General features: G+C 38.5%; 1 protein-coding gene across 1 annotated transcript in view; it reads right to left on the reverse strand.

Annotated features, from left to right (window-relative positions):
- The window catches only part of LOC136862787 (uncharacterized), a 171,767-nt gene that overhangs the window by 62,310 nt on the left and 89,911 nt on the right, over positions 1 to 19,546 (reverse strand). The window contains exon 9 of the mRNA XM_067139047.2: positions 10,983 to 11,093. Coding sequence (XP_066995148.2) covers positions 10,983 to 11,093 — 111 coding nt within the window. The remainder of the gene's footprint in view (positions 1 to 10,982; positions 11,094 to 19,546) is intronic.

The raw sequence follows: 19,546 nt of genomic DNA on the forward strand, positions 1-19,546 counted from the left end.
GAGCTATGTCTCATTTCCATTGGAAATTTACTCATTCAGGACAAATATTTTAGGTTCCCTATGGGAATCAACATCTACGTCATTTGATGGCCAGGCAGGCATCAATTTTTGGAAATGAGACATAGCTCTCATAGTGCATTGGCACTGCTGGTGGCTTCAAGTAGCCTATGCAGTGGCCTCTACGGTATGCACTAGCCTTGCGTCTTGGATGGTGTGCTAAGTCCCAACCGACGAGCCTCACATGAGGGCGAAACGCAGGCAACCAAGAATGAGTTAGCTGGAAAATTTATAATGTCCAATAACGGACCATTATATTGGTATCACCCTTCCTCACTCATACATGCTTTGAAAGGACTAAACTTATCTCTTCAAGTGAGATCAGCAACAAACTAGCGACTTTAAATTTTATTTTAAACCCCATCTGGAGTAATCAGAAGATTTTTCCTTCATCATTGTTCTAAGGTTCAAGCCGTTTAAACTCTAGTTTAATTTCTTACGCCTTCAATCCTTTGCAGAACGCCTTTTAGTATAATTGACTGTGTTCCCATTGAACTATAACATTGTGGCTACTTATAAACACAATTACTTACCTTCGAGCACTCTTCCTCTTTTATACGTACTTTAAGAATTATTCCATTTCACAAGATTTTTTAAAAAAAGAAAAAATTTAAAAAATGTTTAAACCTCACTTGGAATGATCAAAAAATCTTTTCTTCGTCAGACTATTAAGCTATAATTTGATTTCTTACATCCTCAACCTTTTACAGGACGCCTTTTAGTGGAATTGACTGAGTTCTTATAGAACTTTATAATTGTGGCTGCTTACTGTCAAACTTTTCCCTCACTCCTGCAACGTAGTTTAAGAGGGCGGCAGAATTATCTCCTCACAAAGGATTGACTATAGGCTGGATCTAATGTTTATTTGAACTCCACTTGAAGCAGTCGGTAGCGTTTTTCTTTGTTTTTGTTCTGAAAATTGAACTCATTTCTCGCTGCCCGCTGCGGCCAATAGCATATAAACTTGGCACCCCGCTTAGACCCTCTCCTCCTTTAATCTCACATCGTTGTAACACCAGTAACACAAGTATCAGTTATTTCAACGCTACCATAGCAACTATTTTAACACTATTACAATCGAAAATGAATGAAATTACACACAGCGTTTTCTCTCCAACTCAACTTTACGTTAACCAATTTAACATTAATAAAGAGGTAAGTGAATTTGAACTCTCCTTTCCTTCAAATTCATTCCTTAATACGTAAATCTCCTATTGTTACAGGCTTTAAACCAAATTTCCCTTTCGACTCTATACAAGAAGCTACAGTCGCTCCTTCCAGCTAATATTTAACACAGCTGCTTACAATTGAGCACTCTTCTTCACTCGTGATTTAAGAAGACTGCTGATTTATCTCTTCACATGAGATTTTTTAATTAAGGTACAGCCCCAGCATTTGCCTGGTGTGAAAATGGGAAACCACGGAAAACCATCTTCAGGGCTGCCGACAGAGGGGTTCGAACCTACTATCTCCAGAATACTGGATACTGGTTGCACTTAAGCGACTGCAGCTATTGAGCTCGGTCACATGAGATTTACAACAATTCTAACCACTTTATATGTTATTATAAACCCCACTTGACGTATTCAGAAATACTCTTCTTCATCATGTCTCTAAAGATCAAACTGTTTAAAATGTATTTAAACTCCACCTGGAGTAATCAGCAACATTCTTCATCATTATTCTGACGTTTGAACTGTTTAGGATCCAAACTTTTCTCTAATGCCCTCAACCAACTCAGGGCGCCACTTTATAAGATTCAACGTAGCAATTTGCGTTCTTATAGAACTACCAATATGCAACTTGTTACCACATTTTTAGACAAGGACATTCAAGAAAGTGTATAAATTATGACTATTTGTTTGTATGACTTTATTAAGATTTTATTTTTAAGAATATATTAACTACTATCAACCATCTCACTCACCTTTTCAAGCATATTTCCTACATCATCCTCACATTCATTTGTAATTTTTTTTTTAAATTCAACCACAATTAAGAACAATCAGGATCCTGATTTATTATCTTTCAGATTGAGATTAAGGCTGAAGATGCCCTCAAATAAAGGGCGAAACATGTCCCTATAATTTTATTCACAGATTTTAATTCTTAATTAAAATCACTTTTTATGTACCGGTATTGAATAGGTGGAATAAATAAACATTAATATTTCTTTGACTTTACACCCTCCAGTTCCATGAGAAAATTTCTGCATCCATTATATCATTTCTCAGCCATGATTCAACTCCTGTTACAATATCTGGTAAATATATACCTATTAAATTACTCAATTCTATTCCTTTCTTTACAATACTTCTACAGTTCAACACTAACAATTTTATGTCATCCCTACTTGATTTCCAGTTCCCTGTTCCCTTATCACCGCTCCTTAGGCCACCCCGTTTCCCTGACTGTACCTCCCTATTACCCTTCCAAACAAATTTCCTAACTTATACGTACCACTGCGATTTAAGTGAAGGCCATCTGAGCGCAGATCCCTATCTCCTACCTACTGAGCTCGATAGCTGCAGTCGCTTAAGTGCGGCCAGTATCCAGTATTCGGGAGATAGTAGGTTCGAATCCCACTGTCGGCAGCCCTGAAAATGGTTTTCCGTAGTTTCCCATTTTCACACCAGGCAAATGCTGGGGCTGTACCTCAATTAAGGCCACGGCCGCTTCCTTCCCACTCCTAGCCCTTTCCTGTCCCATCGTCGCCGTAAGACCTATCTGTGTCGGTGCGACGTGAAAAAAAAAAAAGAATTGTATGCTATTTCCCACAAAATGCTGTATTTAAAAGACTCGAAATAGCTGCAGCACATGGGATCAATGACTCGGATTTCAAGGCTAGCCGAGGCTGAATGATTAATTTTACCAGGTGTATGCATAAGTTTTTGCCAGTTTTTCTGGTAAAGAAAACACGTGATTTTCAAGGAAAATTCATTTTTTGTTCATTCAAAATATTGGCCATCGACTTGTACAACACTTCACCCATCTTTCAGGTAAGTTACGAATACTACGCCAGAAAAACTGCTTGTCTTTTGCAGCAGACCATTCATTGAGCCATTTTCCAACTTCCTTGAAATCGCTGAAGTGCTGCTCTGCGAATGCGTGCCCCATTGATGCGAAGAGGTGATAGTCAGATGGCGCCAGGTCGGGGAAGTATGGCGGATGCGGAAGGATGTCCCATCCAAGTGAGTTCAAGGTGTCTTTCACTGGTTTTGCTGTGTGAGACGGCGCATTGTCGTGTAACAAAATCACTTTACCATGTCTTCTGGCCCATTCTGGTCATCTTTTCATCAATGCGTGATTTAAATTAATAATTTGTTGGTGATAGCGTTGTGCATTAACCGTTTTGCCGGGCTTCAAGAGTTCATAACACACCAGAGTGTGCACTGTTCTAATCGATGGAGCATGTTCACCATATGTTTCTATCAGCAAACAATGACTTTCCACAGCTTTTTTCTTTTGATTAAATAAGAAAAGCAATGCATGCTGCAAATGTTCTTTCTCAGGCACAAACATCGACACGATCACTGAACGATACAACACAGACACTAGTGTTTGGCAGACTCAACTTGTGTGTATTGGTAGGTTAATGTCAGACTAACAAAATGACGTGTCAAATTCATATGCCGCATTCTATTCACTGGCGCCATCTCTTAGTGAAACCGGAAAAGACTTATGGATATACCTGGTATGTGTAATGGTACAGAAACCGAACCCCAAACCGTAAAAAGTTTTAAATAATTGCCGTAATTTTTATTTAGTCATAACTGACATTTATTGGAAGATGTCTCTGATGATAGTTATGAATTAGACATCAGTTGTATTATGTATAAGTGATATATTAATTGATTTTAGGTGAATGTAATATTCATTTTTATGTGCTCATGTTCGTGGATTATATATATATATATATATATACAAGGAGCATGTATATATATTTGGAAAAGTTCGCATCATGCAACAATGATAGAAAAAGTAAATGGTCGATTGAGGTAATAAAAATTTTGTACAGAAGGCTATCACTGTGATACATAATAGTTCGACAGATTTCAGTGTTAAAAGATGATACTAGGATGAGCCTTTGAATCACTGACTGAAATATATAAGTTGTGCAGAAGGCTATCATTGGGAGTGACGATAATCCTGCAGATTTCAGTGTTAGAAGTGATACTAAAAGAGGCTTGTAAAAATTAGGAACTTCAAAAACTGAGCCGCTTTCTGAGGCAGATTTTGCATCACAGGACATAGATGGGGGGTTGAGACTCAAGGCCAAAAGGTTTGTTGACATGTGAGTCTTCTGCTGATGACTCTGGAAGATCATTGAAACTATCCCAGACTCTGTATTATAATGTAAATATACTTATGAGGAGAGCAAGGTATGTCTAGTAGATTATTGCAGTGATTTATTATAATATATCATATATTATATACATAAAAGAGTTGTTAATTGAAGCTGAAGGAAGTCCAAGAGAGGCTGAACACCTGGAATGAACATTTGAAAGCACACGGATTAACAATAAATAAATCGAAAACTGTTACTATGTCTGTCAACAGGCAGAAGAAGAAAGGAAAAATAATGCTGGAAGGTACACAGCTGGAAACAGTAGACCAATATAAATATCTTGGGTGCATCATTTCAAGTGATAACAGAATACAGCATGAAATTAACAACTGCCTTCAAAAATCAGCTTTTTACCATCAAGTTCAGAATCTCCTCTGGAACGAATAAGTTCCCTTAAGATCAAAGCAGATTCTATTCCAATCATACTTCACCCCCATAATAACATATGGCCTAGAAACCTGCACAACAACCCAACAAGTGGATAGCAAACTACAAGCCGCAGAAATGAAGTTCCTACGAACTATGGTACAGAAGACAAAAAGGGACAGGGTAAGGAATGAAAGAATAAGGGAGGAAGCTGGTGTGTACCCATCCCTGAATGAAAAAGTGACAAGGGCCCATTTGAAATGTCAAACGAATGGACGATAGAAGGACAGCAAAACAATGGCTATACACAGTCGTGGCCAGAAAACGACCGGTAGGAAGACCTAGAAAGAGATGGCTGGACCAAGTGAAGGAGGACATAGGAACAAGAGGAGTCAGCTGGGATGTCGTCTTGAGAGAAGAGTGGTACATGGACAGACAGAAGTGGAGAGAGCTCGTAAACCACACCCGGGCAACTGGAGTGGAAAACTGATGATGATGAATTGAAGCTGAACTTATATTCTTTAAAAGTTATGTTCAACCTTGCCATAACCTCGAGTCACATCTGTATCAAAGCAGGTATGAAGGTTAGATCAGGCAGATAGTCTGGATTTCATCAGTTAATGATTTACCCCTGTGGATGTTTGTTTTACGCTATATTTATTTAATAACTTTGTCACTGTGGTGCCTAAGCAGATCTTTATGTTTTATGTAAGAGATTTACTAAGTGAGTGACAATAGATATTTTTGATTCTCTTTTTCTCCTACTGCTTTTCACACACTTTGTGGGGTTGCAGTGCAAACTATGTTGTATGTGTTGATTTGGCCCTGTTTTATGGTCGGATACCCTACCTGACTCCAACCTTATATGGAGGGATGTAATCACTATTACATGTTTCTGTGGAGGTTGATAGTGTAGTGAGCTGTCTGAATATGAAGAGGAGAGTGTTGGGACAAACACAAAAAACCAGTCCCCAAGCCAGAAGAATTAATCACACACGATTAAAATTCCTGATCCAGCCGAGACCCTCTGAACCGAAGGCCTCAACGCTGACCATTCAGCCAAGGAGTCAGGCATGATTAATTCAATTAAATGTAAATATGTTGGTAGTCATTACCTTTAATAATAATTTCCCAGTGTATATTTTTAAAAGAGTAATCAGAAGCACATATAAAATAGCTGATGGCTTGCACCTTATGTTGTTCAGAAATGAAAAACAATGCCAAAAGTAAAGTTTCCACATTTGCATCCAAGAGAAAGGGTGGATGGACACATCACTCATACAAGATTGAATACGAATGGTTTGGAGAAATTCAGCAGGGTCTCTCCTATGATGCCCAGCTGTCCTCGTGTTGGACAGTTTTCATGGCAACTTGATGGAAGATACTAAGAAATTATTGGAAACCATGAAAACAGACTTGGCAGTGATTCCTGGTGGATTGACATTGGTATTTCAACACTTGGACTTTTTGATAAATGAACCATTCAAGGACGATGTGTTAAAACTGCCAGTGCTGGATGGTTGAAAGTGCACAAACTTACTCCAGTAGGCAAGATTAGGAAACCACTGGTGGAGCTCCTTTGTAAGTGGATTGGGAAAGAGCTTCAAGAAAATAGAAATTTTGAATATGTCACATCGGACTGAAGATGATTTCCTTAAGGGAGATGTGAGCAATGATAGCAGCAGCAATTCTTCCTGCAGTGCTGATAGCAACATCAAAGTAAAATGTAAGATTATCTTTTCCTTTTTGCCAGTATGTCATTATTACTTATGTAATTGGTACTTAGCTAATTCATATTTATTTTGCTTCAGATCGTATTATCAGTCATATTTTTCAGTGTCTGTAGTTCAAACCTTTGTGTTCAACTTGCCTGATGTATGGCATACACTGTTTGACTGTTCAGAAGTTATGCTGTAATTTTACACCAAACTGCAAATGAACTGAACCAATTTTTTACAGTATGTTTGATATGTCTATTCAATGCAAATAAATTAAGGTACAGCCCCAGCATCTGCTTGGTGTGAAAATGGGAAATCATGGGAAACCATCTACCGCTACCTCCCAGATCCAACGTACATGACCCAAACCACACAGCCACTCACTCGGTGAATTGAAATCTGCAAGCAGTTAGATCTTGTCTGTATTTGGTATCTTCATCAGTATTGCAGTCAGCTAGCTATAGAACTGATTCTTTACATCATCTTTGGCATCTGTTGTTGGAGCATTCACAGATATGAGAGTTATAAAGCCCTGAGAATTGAATATGGAGTCATATGTCTTTCACTGATTGCAGTGGGAGCAAGTTAGTGATCATTATAGCCTAAATTTTTAAGCACTAATACGTTAGGATACAAACTTATTTGAATGAGTAGAGAGTGTCAGCTCACACTACAGTTCTGTAATGAGTTTTGCAAAAATATTATGGATATGGTCAATAAGTTTATGCAACGTTCCATCACATAACTGTACAGCGGGATGGATGCCAGTTGCCACTCGCTGAAAATATTTCATTCTAACCTGTTAGTGCTCTAGTGATCATTAAACAGTTTTGTCTTCATAGCAAATCCTACACATTAAATCAGGCACTCTCCCTTGTCCTTTCGCTTCCAAAATATGGTGTAGCCTGAATTGGACTCGCACAGTCTGGTTTCACTCAAGGCAGCAACATTAATATTCAGTCTGGAAATTCATGAGTAGCAAGAGCTGTTCTTCTATCATGCCTGTCACTGTCTGTCTTGTCAAGCAAAAAATTACTGACATTCTATGTACCTATGACTAGAGGTTTTTTTCCCAACCTCATGTGAGGTGACCTGCTACTTACAGCCAATTAGCCAGAAGTGGAATGTGACTTCCAACGTTTATCCCACCTTTTGTATCACCTTCTCCAAGTGGAGTGGGCAGTGGTGATCCTAAATAGGCTTGAGTATGGCAGTACGAAATTACTGAGTAGTATCAGAGTCTCAGAAAGATGACCATCACACATCTGCTACCAACATGCAGGTCCAAACTAGAGGCTTCATAGTTCCACCCAAAATCCTGGCTCCACCATCACCATTGGTCTTGAGTAATAGGTGACAACTGGAGGAAATGCCATTGGTCTGAATTTGTTTAAGGTGGATCTCATCTTGCAAGAAGTGACCCGCTCACTATGATCTCGGAGCTGCAACCTGCAGCACATACAAGTTGAGACATGCAAGATCAAATACTGAGACTACGACAGACTGCAGCAGACTCGAAGTATGATTGAGGTGTGCCTTTACAGCTAAACCATCTGACATGACCTCTTCTGCCTCCATGACTTTTGGGAACTACTTCTATTTTACCATTGGGTTCTTATTAAGCCACTCCTAATATGGACAGCATGTTTAAGCCCTCAGAGCCGACCTCTATACGTGGTATAGACCCCCTTTTCTTCCGTAGCCGCCGACCTCTATACGTGGTATAGACCCATACATGGTTTCGCATTTACGGCTATAGCGCGAAGAGTTTTGGTGTTATGGATATGCAAATTGTTTTGTTTCCAAGAAGACATTTTCGGGTTTATCAGTGTTCTAAATAAGAATTGAAAATCGTTAAAGTGTAGTTGCTTTTGCAAGGATAAGTATATGTCAATTATGTCTGAGCACAAATCCCTGCTTTTTTAATAGTCCGTTTGCTTCATTCTTTCCCACAGAATAAAATAAAGAAATGATGATCTGAGAAGTTTGTCTTTTCGTGTGATGTTCTTTGCTCTAATTTTGTATTAAGAGTGCGGTTTATTTATTATATTTGTCTTTATTTCTCAGCTTGTAGTCTTTTCGTAACTCTCCACGAGTGCTCTGTGTAGGCATCAGTTAGTGCTGCTTTCTGTCATACGACACGAGAAGCAGTTGTGCATGGTATATATCTCATTTGAAAGACGATGTATCGACCTTTTAATTTGAAATATGTATCGAGTTGGTTTGATTCGTTATAAATGTTATTCCCCTCATTCAGATTCGTCCTGCCGCTTTCAGTCCCGCTGCAGCTTCATCAGCTTGTGTGACGCACCGTGCTCAATGGCTAGCTCCTGCTGAGAGTAACGTGCTTGAAATATTGTATAATTCAAATGAAAGTTTAGTCGGAAGTAGTAGTGGCAGTATTAGCAGTAGTCGCGCGTAGTTGAAATCTCATCCGGCCGCGGGGTAGAAAGCTCTTTAAACGGCTGCAACGATGAGGGGTTAAAAGGTGGCAAGATGCAAACTTCTTCAGGAATAGAAAAGGTGAAAGCCAATGGGTGTTGATCCAGGGCTCTAGAAAGTTTGGCTCATAGAGCCCTTGGAAATGTGAGGAGATTTTGACTGCAAACAACAAAGTAATGTGAAGCATCCAAGAATTCCACCTCTAGGAATTCTAAGAACTCTGTTTTGTATTTTATACTGTTCCATTTTGAATACTCAATAAATAGCATGCTCATTATGGGCAACTTTTCTTTGTTTAAAAAGAACTAAGTTTGCTAACAGGAATCTGACTTGAATATGAAATTGTAGTTAAACAAATGTGATATAGCTCATGTAACTTAAAGTGAAAACATTTCCATTTAGTAAATTCTTGAATAAAACTTCTACAGCATAGTCTAGTTCTACTCCAAATGAAAAAGTGTTTGATACAAAGGTTGTATAACGTAAAGGGGCAAATAATACTCCTAGGGAGTTAGCCTCATTGTATGGGTACTAACATCAGTTTTTAAAAATGGTATTTTCATTCTGTTGAAGGTAGACATAATAGTCAGGCAGAAGCAGCTGACAAGATCCCACCGTCCAGATGAATAGTGTCCTGTCTTGTTGTTAAGCTTTGTGAAATGGGCAATTTCAACCCCCCAACAATGCAATCATTGCAGAACTTGCACAGACGAAGCTGCTGAAATTTCTGTTCTTGTAGCTATAGCAGTTAATCCACAATGTCAGCACAAGCCGACTTGAAGCCAAAATTTGCATTCTGATTACAAGTGCACTTTGCATCTGTTATATGTTTCATCCCTATCGTGTACAATTACACCAAAAATAATGCACGTGAATGATTTACAGAATTGTATAGAGTTCTAACAATGGGCATAACATCAAATTAGTGCACACCTGACCCCCTTTTTTGGATGTTATTTTTACCAATGATTTTTGTTCTCAAACTCAGGCCAAGTGAATACATTACAAGTGAAAACATACATTATTAGGCTCTGTCAGGTGAATCATCAGCGTCAATGCAGAGATAATGTCTGGTGTGGGATGGTTGGCAATAAGGTTAGCCTTATTTCATGAATGGTAACCAAAATGGCAGGGAGTATGCCACCTTCACACAAACAGTTCTCTCTGGTCTTCTGGTCTTCTAAGGAACAGAATAATATTATGGTACAGCATGATGGATGCCCAACACATAATGCTGTATACACATGTTGTGTTCTGGACAAAAAATATCCTGGTATGTGGATTGGTTGTGGAGGACCAGTTAAGTGGCCTGAAAAATGCTGTGTACACACGTTGTGTTCTGGATGAAAAAAAATATCCCGTTATGTGGATTGGTTCTGGATGACCAGTTAAGTGGCCTACTCAGTCCCCTGACCTTAACTGCTTGCACTGATTTTTTTTGGGGATAACTAAAAGGTACTCTGTATCAAGATATTCCAACAACTCCAGAGAACAAGCAGAAATATTGTACTTGCTTGTACCGCTCTTCAGCAGGCAACACTGGAAGGAACAGGGGTGTCATTCATTCAGTGACTGAACTTGTGTATTGCTGCCAGTGGTCACCACTTTGAACGTCTAATGTGAATGTTCTACCCCTTGCAGTACTCATCAGGACAGTACTAAAAATGGTCAGTAGAGATCCTACTTTATGTGTCATATTTAATGTTTGTGTTATGAAATAGGTCTTGACGAGCTTCACTGAAATTTTGACCAATAAATACATAGTGCAATTTAAAAATCTGATATTAATACTCATATCTTACTAATGAATAATGCTATAAGGCTGACTCCCCAGGAGTTTTATTTCCCCATGTTACATTACACACTTCATCTTTCATTCTAATAGTACAAATTAATTGTTATTAATTTGCTTTTTTATCCTTTGAATTTGTTCAGCATTTTTAAGAAGACTATTTGCTAGACAAAATTAATTATATTCATAGGACATACACTTATTAGACTGGACTTAAACATTCTACAAGTAAATAAAATTCAGTTGAACATTTCAATACCTTGAGTTTATCTATGTTGTCTCGTACTTCAGACACAAGCTTACTGCGCATCTTCACACATACCATCACATGTTCACTTGTAACCTCCTTAAGATCTGTGTGATCAGCCAACTGGAAAAATAAATTATTTCAGTATGAGTATAAACAAATGGAACTGGATTCTGTATAACTCATTTCGCATATGTAAGACATGAGTCATGGATCATTCATGTATACTGATCCTTTATATGACACCTTCTGCCTTAAGGAGTTAAGCATGTGGTACACACTTTCAAATAAATGAGGAGATGCATTGTTTATACATGAAATTGTTTGGTACTTTATACAGTAGATTATACACTCTTCTTTCTTCTTCTTTCTTAAACTGTTTACCCTCCAGGGTTAGTTTTTCCCTCAGACTCGGCGAGGGATCCCACCTCTACCACCTCAAGGGCAGTGTCCTGGAGCGTGAGACTTTGAGTCGTAAAATAAAACTGGGGAGGAGGACCAGTACCTCACCCAGGCGGCCTCACCCGCTATGCTGAATGGGGGCCTTGTGGGGGATGGGAAGATTGGAAGGGATATACAAGGAAGAGGGAAGGAAGCGGCCGTGGCCTTAAGTTATGTACCAACCTAGCATTTGCCTGGAGGAGAAGTGGGAAACCATGGAAAACCACTTCGAGGATGGATGGACCCCGTTCCAGCCCTCATACCACTTTTCAAATTTCATGGCAGAGCTGGGAATTGAACCCAGGTCTCCAGGAGTGGCAGCTAATCACGCTAACCACTACATCACAGAAGCGGACAGATTATACACTGTTATTTATTTTATGCATTTAATATTATAAATAAAAGATTGTTCTAATAAACTACAAAATGAGCTGAGAACAATCTTGCTGTGTTCCACAACCAGACTGGGAGCTGCACACTGGACTGAGTGCATGTGTGCTGGCTGGAGTCAATATTCAGCTTCATTGTTGTTTGTATTTGGAGTGGTGGTGTGAGAGCCAGTGAGTGAGTAGTGAGTAAGCAGAGAAATACCGCTGCTTTGCATGTGGCTTCAGTCCCACACAGTTCTCTGTAGTTACAAAGAACAATTTTTCCCTACTTTGTTTAACTGGTTATGAATATTATCAAACCAACTGCTGTGATTTTAATTAATTAATTAATTCATTAATAAATAAATAAATAAATAAATAAATAAATAAATTTATTACTTATTTATTTATTTTATTATTATGGACATCAAAACAGTGAGATGCCACATTACAGAGTTCCACAATGAAAAATATATTTACAATGGAGTAGTAGAATGCAAACAAATAAATAAGTGAAAGAAGAATGAGGAAAAATCATCTAATGATAAATGTACCAGAAGAAAATTAAAATCTAACCAAATAACTGTCGAGACACAACACTTAACAACAAACATAAAGACAAAAGAAAAGAATGAGGAAATTACAGACTGGAAGTGAAACGAAGAAAAGAACTTATAGCTAGACACAGTAAGATAAATACAGATATGACACACAAGCAACGGTATAGTACTGTAAAAAATAAATATTAGATTATGTACAATAGAAGGGACAGCAATGAGAAGAGAAAAACTTAATACGAATGTCAAGGAAGAATCATTTAAGGAGGTATATGAAGAAAAAAAGTCTACGTTCCTGTCAGAAGATAAAGAGTTAAGGAGGGTTGGAATGTGGGTAAACAAAGTTCTTTGAACAAGAGAAAGGTGAGAATACGGAATATGGAGTGGATTTATCCTGGTTTCGTGACTTGGGACATGTAGGGAGAAGAAAGATTCTGGTTCAGGAGAATTAAATAAACCACTGACAGCATTATATAGGAATCTAAGGTCAGCAATTTTCTTGCCAGTAGATAACGGGCAAAGATTTAACTTGTCCAGTATCTGATTGCTGTTCAAGTTTTGACAATCAGATATTCTGGCTCTAACAATGGCACAGAAGAATTGACTGCTTGCAGTCAGTGTGATTCAGATTAGTGGAATTAGTGGATAAAGAGGTAAACCAAATGGGAGATGCAAATTCAACAATTGGTAGAGTGCAAGATACATAGTAGACTCTGAGAGCATGGATATCAGTGATGTCAGAAAATAAATACAACAAACCAAGAAGGGACATTGCTTGTGGGGTTATCTTTTGTATGTTGGGGACAAATAACAATTTACTGTCAAACAACATTTTGTCATTTTGGTCTGTTAAAGTTGGGAACGGGTTATCGAGAAGGAAGTATTTACTAAGTATAGGGGATTTATGAAGCGTGATCAAAATAGAGGAACACTTGGCAGGATTAGACTCAAGATGCCATGTAAAACACCATTCAGAGAGAGAGTTAAGTCCACTCTGTAAGGAGTTACATCTGATAAAGAATTATTTTAGTGACAATTTGGAGTACCCATAAATGTATAACAATAATGACATCATTTATCTCATACTGGTAGTGTAAAAACTTTTCGTATAAGACATCTATAATAGCAAACCTACATGTTCCTTGCCCACTTTGTGCATCCTAGACTAATGATTAAGATTTCAAAGTATTATTTTGGGTGGCAACATACGGGATCATAGATGACCTGTTAATAAAAACATTTTGATCTACAACTTTTCAAGGGAAAAAGGCAGACATTGTGATGAATGGAAGACAGTGTCCTGAAATGCTAAATTTAACTACTAAACGTGAAAGCAAGAAAGAAAAATACACACTTCATTTTTCAGTGTCACAACACACTCTCATTCCTTAGCTGGCAAGTTGCACCAAACTGAATGAACTATTTTGTTGGCCATGTATTTTGTTTTCTCATGAGAAAGGAGTTTGGACCAAAACAGCATTTTCTGCTCTTAGTCATTTAACTGACATGAATGGTCACAAGGACAAGTGGAATCATTTCCTAAGTGCAAACTTTTTGGAAAATAGAGAAACAGAGAACAATGTTCTTACCAATATTCTCCATGGAACTAATGTATAAGGGTGTTTAAATTGAAACAAGCATTTATTTTTTCAAAGGATTTCTTGCACTGTTGAAGAAATTATAATTTAGGAAGTAACTGAAGGTTTGATATTTTTAATTAACTGGTGTACTCCAATCCTACAGAACAATGTGCACGAGTACAGTAAAGAAGTCAATAACAGCGTATAGTCGAATCAAGAAGGACAAGCCCACGTACATGGCATTCGTAGATCCAGAAAAGGCATTCGATAATGTTGATTGGACCAAGCTATTTAAGATTCTGAAGGTGATTGGGATCAGATACCGAGAACGAAGAATTATCTATAATCTGTATAAAAATCAGTCTCAGTGATAAGAATCGAGGGCTTTGAAAAAGAAGCAGCAATTCAGAAAGGAGTGAGGCAAGGCTGCAGTTTGTCCCCCCTCCTTTTCAATGTTTACATAGAACAGGCAGTAAAGGAAATAAAAGAGGAATTTGGAAAGAGAATCACAATCCAAGGAGAGGAAAACCAAACCTTGAGATTTGCCGATGATATTGTTATTTTATCTGAGACTGCAGAAGATCTTGTGAAGCTGCTGAATGGTATAGACAAAGTCTTGGGTAAGGAGTACAAGATGAAAATAAATAAGTCCAAAACAAAAGTAATGGAGTGCAGTCGAACGAAGGTAGGTGATGCAGGTAATATTCAATTAGGAAGTGAAGTCTTAAAGGAAGTAAATTAATATTCTTACATGGGTAGTAAAATATCTAATGATGGCAGAAGTAAGGAGGATATAAAATGCAGATTAGCACAAGCAAGAAAGAGCTTTCTTAATAAAAGAAATTTGCTCACTTCAAACATTGATATAGGAATTAGAAAGATGTTTTTGAAGACTTTCGTATGGAGTGTGGCATTGTATGGAAGTGAAACATGGACGATAACTAGCTCAGAAGGAAAGAGAATAGAAGCTTTTGAAATGTGGTGTTACAGAAGAATGCTGAAGGCGAAATGGATAGATCGGATCATGAACGAAGAGATACTGAATTGAATTGGCGAGAGGAGATCGATTTGGCTAAATTTGATGAGAAGAAGAGATAGAATGGTAGGACACATCTTAAGACACCCAGGACTTGTTCAGTTGGTTTTTGAAGGGAGTGTAGGTGGTAAGAACGGTAGGGGTAGACCAAGGTATGAATATGACAGGCAGATTAGAGCAGATGTAGGATGCAATAGTTACGTAGAAATGAAAATGTTAGCACATGATAGGGTGGCGTGGAGAGCTGCATCAGACCAGTGTATGGACTGATGACTCAAACAACAACAGTCCAAATACTTTGTAAGCATCGAGAGTGACTTGAGGGGCATGGTCAGGTAGATACGGTAGGAAGTCTGCTTAACGTGGTCTCTCTCTTTCCGGTTCACCATATCTTAACTTGCTTTTTAACATATTATTTTCAGCTACTGTGTACAGATCTTATAAGTAACAATTCACCTGATGTTGACCACAGTCCTGTAACGCCTAATAACTATCTTATGGTCTGCAAGCAGGGTATTTTAATCCGTCAGGATGTGCACACTGGGTACATTTTACCCGGCAAATTTAAATGTTAGTGCAAAACATAAAAAATTAGTATTGCATGTCGACCAAGCGGGAACATAGACATGTGTCTCTACATTTTTCTAATGAGTAATTTATGTTATTAAACAGAATATTCTATTATTCGACTCCACTACTTACATTACTTGCTATAGGCCTAATAAAGTTCTTATTGATAAAACAATAATAAATGCAAACAACTGTGCAAACAACTGTTTAGACTGGTATTATACAGATAGAACATAAAAATTAATTATGAAGTCTACTCATCACAGTAATACGTTAGCATGTTTATAAATACAAAGTCTCATAGCTAATGGGATATACTCCTCATCAACTTGATGAAGAGATTTATTGAAAGAAAAACCTTGGATGCCACACAGCTGTCCTGCTCAGTATCGTTTCTATGGCCACATTCATAAACAAAATCTATATCATTCAACACTTCCACTAATATCTTGGTGATGGTTTTCTGGGGTTTCCCATTTTCACACCAGAAAAATGCTGAAGCTGTACCTTAATTAAGGCCATGGTTGCTTTCTTCCCATTCCTAGCCCTTTCCTATCCCATTGTCACCATAAGACCTATTTGTGTCGGTGCAATATAAAGCAAATTGTAAAAAATTAAAAACCTAATCTTTGTGATTTTTTCATCACCAAGTAATTATCGCATTGCAAACAGTCAATGAGAAAATTAATACTCTCTATAAACTTATTCTAGCATGCACACTGGGTAGAAATTACCTGAGACTGAAATCAACATACAAAAGCATCAACAGCTCGAATAACAGAGAATACTTGTTAGAGTAGAATTAGAATTATTCCCAACATATATTGCCATGGGTAAACAATATTGTATCCTGATGGGTTAATGTAGACCGACCGACCGACCGACCGACCTACCTGGTACTGTACACATGTATGGTGATGAATGTTATTAGAATAGTTTATACAGTTTCAAAATGTATTAAAAAAAAAAAAAAAAAACCGAGCTCGATAGCTGCAGTCGCTTAAGTGCGGCCAGTATCCAGTAATTGGGAGATAGTGGGTTCGAGCCCCACTGTCGGCAGCCCTGAAGATGATTTTCCGTGGTTTCCCATTTTCACACCAGGCAAATTCTGGGGCTGCACCTTAATGAAGGCCATGGCTGCTTCCTTCCACTTCCTAGGCCTTTCCTATCCAATCGTCGCCATAAGACATATCTGTGTCGGTGCGACGTAAAGAAAAAAAAAGTTCAGTGTTTTCTTTCTTTCTTTCTTTTTTTAATTTATTTTTACAATTTGTTTTACGTCACACCGACACAGATAGGTCTTATGGGAACAATGGGATAGGAAAGGCCTGGGAGTGGGAAGGAAGTGGCCATGGCCTTAATTAAGGTAGAGTCCCAGCATTTGCTTTGTGTTAAAATGGGAAACCACGGAAAACCATCTTCAGGGCTGCCAACAGTTGTGTTCGAGCCCACTATCTCCCAGATGCAAGCTCACATCTGTACTCCCCTAACCACACGGCCGACTTGTCCGGTGGTTCAGTGAATTATTTGATGATGAAGGAGTTCCCTTTTCTCTGTTGAGGTATAAATGAATCTTCTGCTCTTTGTTCTTTATGCCAAACAATCTTCAGTGTGAGGAAGGCAGGAAAACCTCTGTCATAGAACACTTCAAAACAGGAAAGCATGGAAGTGCTTTTAGTCATGAAAGTGGTAACGTGAAGTAAGTGAACAAGTAACATGTCTAGTGAGATGAGATAAAATTATATGGCATGGTTTTACGGCCTAATGGCTTTCCTGTCACTAACCTTAATTGAGGAGCTAATGAAGATGAAATTAATGACGGTGAATGAAACTGGGTAAGGAGGTGGAAGGGATTGGCTGTGGCCTATGAATAAAAACTGACCCAGTATTTGCCTGGAAGTGAAAATGTGAAACCACAAAAAAATCTTTCTCAGGACAACAAACGGCGGGGTTTGAACTCACTTATCTCCTGACTGCAGAGCTTGTCTCCATAGCCATAACATGGTAACATGCACAGCTACTTTGCTGGGTTAAGTAAATAAGTAGTAACATATGTAAATAGAATAAATATTTTTAGCATGTAAGTAAAAAAGTATACTTTTACCCTTCAAAAATGTGTATGAAACAATGAAACTGAGTGGCAAACTAACATGCAACTTGTGTTTATATCTGTCCCTGGAAATTGCGCAAAAAAAAAAAAATCTTAACCTTCTCAGCCTATTGCAGAGGTGCTCTATATAGTTTATATATTAGGGCTATATGCAGGCTAGTTGAGTCCAAGTGTACAGTAGAAGCCCAGCGACCGCTGCTCAGCCCGAAGACCTGCAGATTACGAGGGGCCATGTGGTCAGTACGACGCATCCTCTCGGCCGTTATTCTAGGCTTTCAAGAACAGGGCCGCCATCTCACCGTCAGATAGCTCCTCAATTCTAATCACGTAGGCTGAGTGAACCTCGAACCAGCCCTCAGGTCGAGAGAAAAATCCCTGACTTGGCCGGGAATCGAACCCGGAGCCTCCGCGCGAGAGACAGGCACACTACCCCTACATCACAGGGCCGGCTTAATATTTATGTACTCCAGTGATTATATTGAATGTGATTGATCATCTTCAGTATCTTTTCTTGCTACATGCACTAGTGAGCTCTCTCGTCGACATTTTTAAGGCAATACGGGGCCGGCTGAAACGATATAATGGATGCAGAAATTTTCTCACGGAACTGGAGTGTGGATAAGAGTGTAGATAGGATAGGAATGGCGGGAGGGGGAGTAATCATTCTAGTGAAAGAAGAATTTGTAAACTATGAAAAAGTTCTCATCATCATCATCAGTTTTCCACTCCAGTTGCCCGGGAGTGGTTTACGAGCTCTCTCCACTTCTGTCTGTCCATATACCACTCCTCTCTCAAGACGACATTCCAGCTGACTCCTCTTGTTCCTATGTCCTCTTTCACTTGGTCCAGCCATCTCTTCCTAGGTCTTCCTACCGGTCGTTTTCCGGCCACAATTGTGTGTAGCCATTGTTTTGCTGTCCTTCTATCAAGCTATGAAAAAGTTAAAGATGAGAAACATGTTCTAGGTGTGAGGCTCATTTCTAAAGATAATAGGCAACTTGATGTCTTTGGAGTGTACAGACCGGGGTAGTGCCGACACGGATTCAGAATGATTTGATAAGATAATTAGCTATGTGGGAAATGACATGGAAAGGAATGTGATTGTAGTGGGAGATCTTAATTTATGAAATGTCAGTTGGGAAGGAAATGCAAACGACAGGAAGCATGACCAATAAATGGCAAATAAGCTAATATGGGAAGGACAGCTGATTCAGAAATTGACGGAACCAACTAGAGGGAAAAATATCCTGGACGTGGTGCTGACAAAACCAGATGAGCTCTATAGAGAAACCGACGTAATAGATGGTATTAGTGATCACGAAGCTGTTTTTGTCGTAGTTAAAAATAAATGTGATCGAAAGGAAGGTTTTAAAAGTAGGACTATTAGGCAGTACCATATAGCTGATAAAGCAGGCATGAGGCAGTTTTTAAAAAGTAATTATGATTGGTGGAAAATGGTAAATAAGAATGTAAACAGACTCTGGGATGGGTTTAAAGCAATTGTTGAGGAATGTGAAAACAGGTTTGTACCTTTAAAGGTGGTAAGGAATGGTAAAGACCCACCTTATTATAATAGAGAAATAAAGAAACTAAGAAGGAGGTGCAGATTGGAAAGAAATAAAGTTAGAAATGGCTGTAGGAGTAAGGAGAAATTGAAGGAACTTACTACGAAACTGAATCTAGCAAAGAAGGCAGCTAAGGAAAACAGGATGGCAAGCATAATTGGCAGTCGTACATCAATCAAATCAATCAGTCAATACTGATCTGCATTTAGGGCAGTTGCCCAGGTGGCAGATTCCCTATCAGTTGTTTTCCTAGCCTTTTCCTAAATGATTTCAAAGAAATTGGAAATTTATTGAACATCTTAGTGAAAAATGGAAGGGTATGTATAGGTACTTTAAGGCAGAAAAAGGT

Source organism: Anabrus simplex, chromosome 1 (assembly GCF_040414725.1).
Source record: "Anabrus simplex isolate iqAnaSimp1 chromosome 1, ASM4041472v1, whole genome shotgun sequence".
Taxonomy (NCBI): Eukaryota; Metazoa; Arthropoda; class Insecta; order Orthoptera; family Tettigoniidae; genus Anabrus; species Anabrus simplex.